Here is a 13,425-nt window from a genome sequence, read left to right as displayed (position 1 = left end):
TTAATTAAATCCCAAGAGTGTGCACAACATTATAGTTACAATAGAAAACAAGATGCATTGCCCTGAAGCACTTAATCTCCAGGGTTGCTCCTGCCTCCACTGGAATCAGTGACAGAACTCCCACAGATTTTAATTGGAGCAGGATCAGGCCATTTGAAAGAAGCATACAACATAGGTATCACATATCATTCTAATATGAAAGAATATTGCAATGCATTACACTGCCATCTCATGAGGGTTTGGAACATTCTGCTGTAATGAATAATAATTGAAGAAATTACACTCTGTCAATATATCTGATAAGGTCAACTTAAAAACAGGACCTGATGCAGCACTGCAGTAGTGCAGCTTTAAACTGGTGTGATTCAATTAAACATAAAGGAGGTATACTGGCATAAAACTGAAGTGATGTAGTGTGAACGAGATCCTATATTAATATATGACTGGGAAAAATTCAACTCTTCTTACTGATGTGAGTTATCTCTGTGACTTCACTAAAATTACTCAAGTGAGTAAGGTGAGCAGGCTTTGGCCATTTATTTAATAATACCATAATGTGGGTCTCAAATATAGAAATAGTATGAAACACAATCTATTAAATCAAAGCAGGAATTCCTAATAGGATAGATTGGGAGGGCTTACATTGAATCAGATTTCAACAAAATGATTTCCTGATTGAAAGCAGATCTCATGAAAAGCTAGCAAAATTGAATACAGGCTGTTCTGATAAACTCCCTCAGAACTACTGTCATTTGTTGGAATTTGTAAACTGGTAGTTTTGGCCAATGTTGTCTGGCATCAAGATATATTCATAGAGAGAACTTTTTGCCCAAGTACTTAATAGCTAGAATTCAAATTGAACAGTTCTTACCTGGAGATACAGGAATCAGAATCAAATCTGGACTTTGACTTCCTTCTCTCTACATAACAGATTAAACCAGAAAAATATATCCAAACCTCAAATTTGGATCTATATCCAAATCTTAACTGTCTCAAGTCCATCTCTAGTTTTAGCAAAATGAAACACTAAGGTTTAAAACAAAAAAGTCCTGCTCAGGCTATAACAAAGGCTCAAAGGCTTCTGTGTTAGACCAACCCCTGCTCACTTCAGTTCTATCTCCTTCTACCTACCAGTAAGCTTTTCCTAAAGAGTGTGGTTTAAGGGAGGCCAACACTATCAAACTTGAGAGCCTAAAGACAACTAAACCAGAACTCTAATATTCAGTAATGCTAAGCTGAATCTATGAAAATCAGACCACTTGTTTAGGCATCCAAGTTCAAGAACAATGGCTTTATTTCCCATGTGCTCATGATCTATAGCCCTGCCCCTTTATCCATATACTTTTTATATGTGCAGTAGACTTGAGCAGAACGTTAGTTTGCTGTAAGCCAGATCGACAGTAGTGCCTTTGCAGCCTGTCACAGGAAACCTTTCACAATCTATAGACAGACATCTCACCATACAATTTTTTAATTTTTTTTTTTTATTGGCCAGTATGCTCTTCTGTTTGAAAAGATTTGGAAAACTTGCCACTTTCATGATGGGCCCACCTAACTGTACTACAAGCAAGAGCAGCCCGGTCTGATGTAACATTCATAATCACTTTAATGTCTTATTACACACTGGACCTTTCCTGCAATAAATGCTTATGTGGTCCAATAAAGTATCCTGTACTTCAGAACCATCCATAGTTTAAAAAATAAATAAAAAGTGGAATGCTTCTAAAAGAAGCTGCACTAGTTATTCATGGCACATATATCACACTCACAACTCTGTGTATCTTTATAATTACAGTTTGGAAGTGCATTGCAGTAGGTTATATATAGTACAGATATTAGTATAAATTATCACCAATGTTCCTAATTCAAATACAAACACATATTCACTTAAGTATGTACTTTTCATGCCTATTCACTTCAGCAAGTACAATAATAATAATTCAATTAAAGCCACATAATAATTCAATTACAGTACACATTGATAAAAGTACATTTTCAAACTGAACTATTATATAGGAAAGTTGGTCTCGACTTTTCTGCCCCATTTGCAATACTGACCACATCACGCCTTAAGCGGGAGGGAGGAGGGGAGTTGTCTGGCTTGCAGGGGGAAGGGATATACCTCTTTAAGGGCAGAGGCACGCACATTGCTGCAGACAAAGAGCAGGTCAGTGTGAGGATGCTGACTCACCCCCTCCCTCCCAGATGACCAGAAGAGGGGGTGTTGGTGCAAGCTGGGTGGGAAAAGCTGGGCAGGGGACGCTCTCTTTTGCCCAGACCAAGCAAAGCAGCACCCAACCTGCCACCATTGAAAGTGACAAAATACCAGATGTGGTCAGGATCCGCTGTGGGCACTGCAGTAGCCACTCCTTTCTCGGAGGACTAGGAAGGGATTTTTCCCTCACTGCCAGATTGGCCAAGGAAGAGTGAGAGTTTTTTCACCTTCTCCACAGAGGTTTTGGGGGGTAGGACTTAGTTGGGGTAAGCATGGAAGAGAAATGGAAGGCTGTGATATTGCAACTCATTCTGTAAGCATGGGGCGGATGTCCAGTGCAAGGACTCTGTAGGGAAGAGATAGAGTTAACAGATAAATGGTTTGGTAAAGGATTTAAAGGAGGTGTTTGTTAAAGGAATGGAAACGGGGTTGTTTACGACCGGGTCATCAGGGAGCTAATCCCCCACCCTTTATAGCCCACCTTAACCCTCATTCGAGGGGTCAGGGAGATGCTAAGGTCCCAGCAGCAGGTTGGCTGGTGGACAAGGATGGAAAGGGGGAGGGAGGTTTGGAGCTGATGGAAGACCCCCGGGTAGATCTTGAAATGATCATGAAGTTACCTGCACTGTACACTTATCTGCCGAGTACTCCCAGACAGTAGTTAATAATAAAGTTGTGGCCTAATTAAACCATATTCAGTGTCTCCTGTCCTTCTTCCAGTATAGCCAGACAACAGACACTAGTGAAGCATACTGCCAAGTCTTTAACTAGAGGATACTTTCACTAAATCTATCTGTCTTCCTTGTTAACTAGAATATTTGCTTTAACTTCAAGCCAATCCCCAGTGAACTTCCAAGCAAATCAAGATGATCTGATGCAAAACATAATAGCATGCATACCACCATCAACTGTTAAAGAGATGTTGTTGGCTTTTGTGAGTATACGCAAATTATTTGCATTTTAAGTATCTTAGACTGTAAGAATAGAGATTACATGCTAGATGATATATAATTGATCAAAAATCAGAAACATATATAATACACACACATTATCTTACTCCACCTAACTCTCTAGCATTGCCATATTAATTTATTTAAAATGTATTCTCAGCATGTTATATATTTTAACTCATTTTTTTATTAAAGCAAACACACGCACCCACACAAGCATGGGTCCAAACTGCAAAATTTGGATATAGAAGTTCAGGAACATTTAGATCTAGAATCGTTGTCTTTCTAATACAAATAAATCTTAAACCTAAAGTAGCTGAACCAAACATTTTTTTGTTTGGATACATCTGTAGATATGACGTGTGTAATTAATTGTTCAGTCAAAAATGCAATTCCATGGTGCATTTGATGATTTAGATACACAACAGCTTTAGTTCTCTGAGCCGACTAAAAATAGTGATTTTAATTTATTCCTGCTGCCTACAATTACTCACAACCATGTATTTTTAAATATTTCCAGTCTATAAAAATTACTAATTTTTTCCACTTCTGTTTATCTGCATTTAGACTTTGATTTGGATAAATTAAGCTCTCAAGTGTTCCTTGCTTTATGAAACTCTGCATGTTGTACACTTCAACACAAATAAATGACTTCTACCATTAGAGGTTTAAATAATGTAATGTATTTCATGCTCAGCCTGAAGCTGGATTCCAATGAAGTTGCTAATGCACGTAATGATTAAGTGTAACTCAAATACTAACTGTGTTGTTGAAAACATGACAGGCAATAATTTGGTCTATTATATTCTGCCATTTAATTGCCTAGTACAGACATTCTCTGACACGTTATGAAGCAATGATTTACAATTATTCAAGCTGCAAAGGTCAGAAAGTGACATTATAATCATCTACACAGAGATCCCTTCTAATGCACAAAAACTAGGTAATACCACACAAAAATAGTTTTTCTGGAGTTGCAACTTTCTATTTAGGGTTTCTTAAAGCACACAAGAATAAATAGTTAATTTATAGTAGATTACAGCACCCCCGAAAACCCAATGTACATTTTCTCTGTTCCTATGGATAAGTTTAGAAACAAGCATGTTCTTCGCAAGGCTAAATGCAAGCAAGTACAGTAAATAACTACCCTGATGCTAAAACTACTCACTCAAAAATCTGGAGTTAGTGGAGAAAAAAAGTCTAACCAACCATTTATTTGCATTATGTCTGGTATCTTCTGACAGGTCAAAGTAGATCCCCATTAAGGCTACAGATAAATTAACACACCTGCTTTAGCTGCAAATATTTTCCTCAGATGATCAACTAATGTCATGAAAAAACTGGACTTTATACAGATTCTAAGACCACCAGACTATCTATAGCACCAATTATAGTGTCAAAATATAAACTGAAGTCATTTGCATCTTTAGGGCTTTTAAAACTCTTCTCAAAGTTGACTAATATTAGTATTTGAAAAGATAGTTGAACTTAGTAAATGGTTTATTCAACAACACATCTAACCATTTCTCCAAAGTTAAGTGAGAAAAGGAGCTTCAAAACATTTCTTGGAGGTGAGGAGTGGGAAGGAAATAAGAACCACAAGAAAGGGAAATCTGAGCAAAAAGTCAAGAAAATCAAGAAGGTTGTCTATGCCAAAATACACTGTCGCTTCTTAACGCAGTGGACTATTATATCTGGAATCAGTATAATGACAATATGAAGATAATAATACAGAAGTCTTTTTAACCGTGTGTGCATGCACTCACACATGGCTATGTGCATGTTTTAAATGTTAAAAATATCCCCAAAAACACAAACCTACCTGACACCAATTTTCTTCAGCAGATCCTTATTAAAAAGCCATATTGAAAGACAGAAAGACAGAGACAAAGAAGAAGCACTCTTAGTTTAAACATATTACTATACGCCCCCCCCTAAAAAAAATAAAATCTATTTCTGAAAGCAAAGGCAAGAGAAAAGTAGATGTATACGTTGCCTATAAATTCTGTTCAAAATCTGAAGTACAAGAACAATGTATTTTTCATTTTCTACCTGAGGCATAAAATTTGAAAAGCACATGATAAACATAAGCATGCCACTGGGCAAATGAAACAAAAATTCTAAATGCTGGGCAACCACTAAGATTTGCTAATCTAACTCAAGTGTCTCAGGCAAATTAATAGCCAGATTTTTTAAATTAACTGAGTAGCAGTTGACTAATCAGAAAATAGATACTACCCTCTCAAATTATGGATATATTTTCCAGTCGTGGATATGGGCAGAGGAAAACAATCACCACACATCTGCCGACAAGGAAATGAGGAGCAGTTGGTTTATTTCAAATGCTAAAAGATTAGTGTTGTCCAATTTCTCTGTCAAGGAGTTTCTGCTGTGCAGCTGAAAAAAAACTATACTTAAATTAAAAAAGAAAAATGGTTCTAGTTTTTCGAAAGGTAGGTAAATTACCTTTATGTGACATACGGTACATATAATATATTCTGAGCAATTGAAATGTTCAGACAAGACTAAAAGAATCAACGCTGGTTTGGCATATTTATTTTTACAAATATTTTAGTTTCCGATCCAAAAGGAAATTGTACTTCTTCAAAACAATCAAATGATCGCCTGAGACTATAATAAACCACAACCTAGCACTGACATTTCACCTTGAAAAGGCTCCTGAACAGGTTCAACAGCATTTGAAAAACAATTTATCCTCACAGCTAGCAGAGGGCTTATTCCTATGAATCCAAAAGTCAGAGAACAGAATATTAACTACTGCAGAAAAGAAAACATAGTGCAGGACCTTCTGTTTGTGACAAAATTACAGAGTTAATGTTCCTGAAAGATCACTTCACCTCTTAAAGCATGATTTTTAAAAAGGTAGAATTTATAGCAATTAAAGCTAATGAAGAAATGCAGCATGAGCTGCTTATGTTCAGGAACTAATAGGTCCACTGAGCATTTCTAAGATTATTTAGCCATCAATGATAATGAATTGACATTGTCAGTGGTGTTAATGTACCAATGCTCTGTAGTGTCACTAATCAGATAGCCAATCCTAGCAATTTTTTTATGTTGCTACTTTATTTTTTAGCCTACATACACTTCTATCCTTTCAATTAATACGGCAGAAATACAGCACAAGCTATTATACTTTTTTCCCCCCTTCTTCCACATTAAGGATGGCATATTCATTATTTGGTCTACAGTTCAAACGGCATTGGTCATACCTTATTCTTCTAATCCATTTTAATTCTTCAGGATTGTTAGCTTCAGTGTAAAGATGTCTTTTCCAATTAAACTAATGTTAATATATAACTGTTAAAATACATTTTTGGTGCATATCAAGTGTAATGTGATGATTATTTAAACTGCAAAAGGACTAAACTGCACTATAAACCAGATTTTTGTGCGCAGAGGGTGGTGGTGGTGGCGGAGGATGTCTCTCTGGCTGGTTGTTTTATTATATATTAAATGCACAGATCCATGTTGTAAATGAAGATTAGTGGCATAACTCTATACAACAATATAAATATATAGCTATTTGGCTACCAGTATGACATTTCAACAACATGTAGTAAACAATTAGCATAGCAAAGTGACTAACAGACTTAATTCCATAGCTTAAGTCATACAAATATGTTTTGTTCTTGATAGTTGTATGTTTTCTGTTGCAGATTCTAAGACTAGTTTAGGTACCATGTCAATACTAAGTAGGACTGAGCTTTTGATATCAGAAAATGTGCCAAATTCTCCTCACAATTAATTTCTTCTCTGTAGGGGATACGAACTTAATAATTTGGTGATTACAAAAGCTATGTCTCTGTTGATAGGATAATTAAATAATATGCTAACTTTTCAATGTGAGTCAATAGGATGTTGAATTGTGAAGTAATAGACAAGTTTGTTGACAACTTCAAAGCAAAGTCTAAGCTTTGTTTTTTTTATTTTTTGTGCACCTGTATTTGTTAATCATCTTTCACACGAAAGATAATTAATTTATAGGGTAAAAACTGTTAACATGATTTTTTTAAATGCCTAAAAAGACGACTATTAAAATGCTCCATGTTGCACTTGACTCTTGTAGCTAATATAAGAAGTAACAAAAGTCATCCTACTACTGATCTTCTGTGGACTTACGGACAAACTTCATATAAATTTACTTCACATTTAAATAACTCAATCATCAATTACCCCAATTGAATAAAATCACCCAAAGTATCTAACAACATTCCTTGCAAAATTATTTTAAAATAGATAGATAAATCAGTGAAAATCACTCAGCTGCATTTTCAGCTGAAGTTTCACTTGTCCTTTGAAATGTGAAACTCACTTTGTCCTGCAATAAATATGTATTGCAAATGTTGACTATAAGAACCTCCTGCTGAATAATATCCCTAACATCACACCATACCATTCATGTGTGCAGTGCATTATCTAATTGAACCTATGCTGTTTTACACATTAGCCATAAGACCTCTACAGCAGGTTACACAGGTTTGCATAAAGTGTTTTTATATGATGCATATATTAGTTAATTCTCTCGCATAATAACATTAAAATATATTTTTAATCAGAAGTAGGGTATTAAAATTCTACTTTGAATGTCCTATGATGTACCATATATGCCATGGCATTTTAAAACCTTTTAAACATTTCTGCTAAATTAATTAGTTTTGCATTAAGGAGTCTCAATGCCTCCTATTAAATGCAACACATTTGAAGGACAATTAAACATTACGAATGATCCTTCTGAAGAAATAACCATTAAGAAAGAAAGAAAAACAGGAATTTTTGTAACAAACAAGAACACAAACATCTATTAAATACTTGAATTTTTTAAAAAACATATTAGGCATGTAATATTTTATATCCAGTTGTCTGAAAGTCAGTCTTCTGTTTTGTTTTCCTAAGGAATGAAATCCCTAATAGAGCCCACAGATCTGTTAATGGAACTAAAATTATAACAGGACTGGGGAGGGACACACCACATATACACAGAATAAAGTCTGTATTATATATTTTTTATGTCTTTAAATGGAATTTACAGTTCTCCCTGGCAATGTGAATGAACATCCTATAATTTAGTCAATTTACAGATTACAGGTTCAAATTGACCTTGTAGCCCGTAAAATTGCTCATCTTCAGTGCAGGATTAGAAGTGGGAAAAGAATGTCATAACTGTATTTAAGGAATTTACCATAACAATGGAAAGGAGGATATGCATGCATAATTTTAGCCACTCTTGCTCACATCACAGTTTTGAATTCTGAAACAATGCATATCCTGCACTCTTCTCCTGGTTAACCATCGTGGAAACTGTTTCAATTTACTCACCCACAGACATGACACTTGTATTCCCTCATCCCAAGGTGCCTCTTGACATGGTTTCTGGCATCTCCGAGCTGAGCTGTTGCAAAGTGGCATATCTTGCACTTGAATGGCTTTGATCCTAAGTAAAATTTAGCATAAGATACGAGTTGAATTAGAATAACATATTACTCATGGTTAAAGAAATAAAAATTCCTTAGAAAAAATAACCTTTAAAAAATATATCCCCCATTTACCGTTTAAGAATTTTGCCTTGCAAAAGAAGTTATTACATACACTTATTTATCACTCCAGGGATACAGCTATATACCATAGATTTCCCATTAAAGAGAGTTTCCTTAGGTTCACTGAAATGACATTCCTTAAGCCCACTGAAACTACTTTCAAACTGAACTTTTAATAACCATTTACTTTTTATAAAGAGTATTAAAACCAGAAGACGATATACTAGGACAATACCATTTAAATGAGGTGATCAAAGTTGTTCTACACCTTTCCCCATTTTCAAAATGGCTAAGTCAATTAATGGCCATAAAAAGTTTGGATGAAAGATGTAGACTTATAAATATCCTTGTTGTTAAAGTAAATATGTATGAACAGTTCATTTAATTTTATTATATTCCTCTGACTTTGAATAGATTTCACAGTAACATTGGTATTTCACATTTCTTCTGTCATACATAGAGAATGATTCATCACCTTGCTATTGTAATGACATGCAATGTATGACTATATAGTGGATAAAATATTATGCCTTTATGACTACTTTATGATCAAGAATTTATGCTTCTTCTGCAAACCAGAAGTATTGACATTTTGCTTATTATTTATTTTAAGAACAAACTTTATTATTAAATGGCCAGTGCAAACCAAGGAATTATAAAATTATTTTTCTAATGAAGTAGGAATGACCTATTCTTTTTGAACATATCAGGCCAGGAAAAGTCTGTATAGAAATAATGTATCTTAATTAACACTGACTCCCCAGTCAAGATGAGAAAGTTGCATTACTACTGCGGTATAATGGTTAAATGTGGCAGATGTCCATTCGGAGGTTACTAAGCAATGACACTTTATTTTAAAGTATGCTGTAACACTTTCCAATTTTCTAACAAGTAAATCCTTAAAATCAATAAATCAAAATAACAGAATTGCATTTAAAATTAATTATGTTTAGTATGTTGGTGACGTATGTCTTCCAATAGAGTTAAGCATAATCTGAAATATGTGATCTTTAATAAATACACAAAGACTGATATGAAAAATGTTATAGTATATCATATTTGATCAATGAACCTTTGTGCTGTGTCCTTGAAAATAGAATATCCTTCAAGAATACTTTGTTGAAATTGAGGATCTTAGTAAAAAATTTTAGAGTCTTAAATTTCAATTTAATTCCCAAAAGCTGAAGAAAAATGAAGCATTTAATTTTAATCTTCTAACAGAAATAAAAAAATCAACAGTACTAAGCACGGGCAGACAAGGTTGAATATTTCACAGTTCAGTGACAATGAAGCCAGATCTCTTAATACTTCCATTTCTACTGTTAGAAGTAGATGTAAAAAATATTTAGCACCTGAATGGTTATATCTAGTCAGCTTTATATGTTTAAATGTCAAAAGCAGGTTGAGACTGCAGCTAACAGCAATCACATTCTATCAATCACACTGAAAAACCCCAGTTTATTTAAATGATCCTGATAAAACTAAATTAAACATTAATTTGGTGACATTCCAAATCAACACTGTATTCTATAAAGGGACCCATGCAAATAAAATAAATTTGAATAGTGTTAATATACCTTCGCATTAAATAAAAAAATGTTAAAGTTGATGTTCTAACTTATGAGCTTCAAGACTAATTACACAATTAATAATATCAGGGCTATAGCCAGATATGATTAAAAAAAACCCTCTACCAGTAGTTATATTGCCATTTTATTTCATCGAATTCAAATATCCTATGGATTCAACCCTATGGTTTTTTTTTGTTTCTCTCTCACACAGATTAAATTGTAAATTTGTTCCTCTTTCTGTTACTGCAGGTGTCCCGCAGGGCTCTGAACAAGACCTTTGCTGTTTTCAATTTACATGACTCCTTTGTGAAAAACTATAGCTCAGTCCGGTCATAGTGTTCATTGCTACAGTGTGCTGACAATACATAAATGTATTTTTCTGTTGACTGCTCTCATCCAAAAATCACTGAGGCCTTGACAATTTTTTTCCTCACATACACAGCTGAATGTCTGCTAACATCTCCATTTAAACACCATGAAAATTCAAGTACTGGTAGGCTACAGCCAGTACTTATTGTCTGAAACTAAAACAGTAAAAGTTCTTTTAACTTGGTGGCACCGAATTTGGTCCAAAACCTATTCGGGTAGAACAAATCTATACATACATATTTCATACCTAACATATAGATTCATAAAGTCAAATCAATGGGACAAAACTCTGCATTTCCTAAATGAGTACTTAAAAACAGTATTTTTGCCCAACCTAGATTTTTCTTGGCCATATTTTTATTATGTCAGTACTTTCTCTTGTTCTGTGAAATGAGACACATTGTTCATTGGCTTTACACTTAGTCCTTAATTAATTTCAAAACAGTCGTAATATCTTCATTTACAGCACCTTTCCAACCAAAGAGCTTTCATAAATACAGGGATCATATCACCCACAACCTGTGGTGTGGAAACATAGTAGCTATCGTGTGATAGCAACAGCATTCTTTAAAAGGGAAATGAAAATAAAATAGAAACTACAGAAAATGTAGAAGGCAGAATATAATGATTTGTGGTGCAATCTCACCAGACCACTGGAGTTAATAACCTTAATTCTGGTGAAAGGAATCATAGGTCTCCAGTGACAAGAAATATTCAAAGCCTCAGTTCTAAGCCTCCAAAAATGTCATTTTCAGTGCCGAAGTATTCACTAGCGCCATGCTGGATCACTGGTTCAGTATTAACATAGAGTGAGGAGTATCACCAGAGTGAGTTATCAAGACCATACTTTCTACAGTACTTAGGCTTTTGTGTGTGTGTGCCCTCCTTTATTTAGCTTGAGAAATCTGATGAAATCCCAAACAAAGATGACAGGGCTGCAGGTGATTTTTACCTCAGAAATTCTGATTGTTAATTAAGATTATAGGACCTCCTTGAATTGTAAGTAAAAAAGTCTTCCACCTTTACGATTCCTTTTGTTTTATTTTACACTTCCTCATTTTCACTTGTCAACATGTGATGGACTTGCTGGTTATCTCCTCTCTGGCATAACATCCCTTCTCATTTGCTATGTGAAAATCTCTTGAAATTAATTTAAGGCATTTTGAAAACACTCTGTATTCTACTATTTGGAATCATTAGTAATAGTTTTCCACCCTCCAAAAACATGCTACTAATGATTCCAAATAGTCTAAAATATAGGGTTTTCAATTGGGGGGGGGGGGGGCGCGGGGCATGGAGCGGGAGGAGAGTGTTCCTGAAGTAAGATTTAGCAAGAAGAGGAATAAGAAATCTGAAAACAACCAGTAACTCATCTCGTACGATACAGCTGGTGTTACAGTAGTGCAAGGTGAGATAGAGAAAAATATTGTACTTGTTTGTCCTGCTAGGTTTAACCGAGACAGAATATACAGTATACTACGGTAGGTTTCTTCCTCCTGCCACCATTCTTGCTTACCAAAAACCATTTTATTTCTTATCAATTGCTTTCATTGTGATAAAGATGGGAAGAAGAGGTTATATAAAACATACAGTAAATCACAAATATGAAAAGAGGGTTTGGAAGGGTAAGTTCTCTTCCAGTTAACTATTAATAAAAGTCCCAGCATAATTATTTCATTTGCATAAGCAAACTATCAGAAAGCAATTCATTTTAAGGTACTGAGAAAAGAGAGCACAGATTAAAACCTGTTCTGTAACTTTCCCCCAAAAATGACTTGCAAAATGAAATGGTAGCCTTGTATTCAATTCCCAGAAGCCTGCTGTTTTGTATGTTTAGGGCCAATCTAAAGCACTATAAAAATACACTTGGTGATCAGACCCACACAAGATGTTAAAAAGTATGCTAACTTTTACTCAATGTTACAATCAATGATGTAACTTATGTAAGTCGGGTTGCTTTGTCATATATTGATAGTTACCTCACTTTCACATCCACATTAACTTGATTTTAAATGCAATTAATACATATAGTCAAGGAAGACTAATGGACTACATTCTGCACTTAACCTGGTGGACATTTTCAAATGGCACAAGTGACCAGTGCAAACCTATTTTGCATTGTAAACGACTAAATAAATCTTAATGGATTAAGAATGATCAGCTATCAACACACAAGGGAAATTAAGTGCTGAAATGCCTACATTGATTATTTTAAATTATTAGCCTTACTCTGTTCTTGAATTTGTATGCTTTTAGTGAGCTTTAACACATTTACAAGACTTATTGACTATAATTACAAGAGAATTCAAGTAATGGACACATCAATTATAAGCAACATGTCTTGACCAGACAGTTGCATAAAGAATTCTAAAGAGAGCTCCATTAGCATCTTCCCCTTGGTTTTATTCAGTTTTATCTGCCTTAAGAGGGCATATTAAGGGCTCCTACAGCTGTTCTGACCACGTGAACATGACTGTGTCTCTAAAGACTTAACTTCATATTCAAAAGTTAAATGTTTGCTGAAACATTACACATAAATACATTATTGACAGGACAGAAATAATGTTGAAAGTACTAAGCATGTATATGAATAGTCAGTGAAAAGGAATACTGTATTTACAGTAATGCACCTGAAGATGTTTGAAATGCAATGTACATTAGATTAATTTTAAACATGTTGTCCAGTCATGGCCTTGCCTTCTTCTATGAAAACTTACAAAACTATTTTAGGATTATGCCAAGAATTATTATCCTTTTATGAT

The 13,425-nt window shown here is 34.6% G+C and overlaps 1 protein-coding gene across 7 annotated transcripts in view; it reads right to left on the bottom strand.

Annotated features, from left to right (window-relative positions):
• ZNF407 (zinc finger protein 407) overlaps window positions 1-13,425 on the bottom strand; it is a 463,568-nt gene that overhangs the window by 410,873 nt on the left and 39,270 nt on the right. For all 7 annotated transcript variants that reach the window (XR_012157273.1, XM_073331771.1, XM_073331772.1 and 4 more), the window contains exon 3: window positions 8,506-8,620. Coding sequence is in view for 6 of the 7 variants with exons in the window: in XM_073331771.1 (XP_073187872.1) it covers window positions 8,506-8,620 (115 nt within the window). In the remaining variant the exon portion in view is untranslated. The remainder of the gene's footprint in view (window positions 1-8,505; window positions 8,621-13,425) is intronic.

The sequence above is a fragment of the Lepidochelys kempii genome, chromosome 2, assembly GCF_965140265.1.
Source record: "Lepidochelys kempii isolate rLepKem1 chromosome 2, rLepKem1.hap2, whole genome shotgun sequence".
NCBI classification, from domain to species: domain Eukaryota; kingdom Metazoa; phylum Chordata; order Testudines; family Cheloniidae; genus Lepidochelys; species Lepidochelys kempii.
Note: the sequence above shows the minus strand (reverse complement) of the source record. Positions and strands in the feature narration are given on the sequence as shown.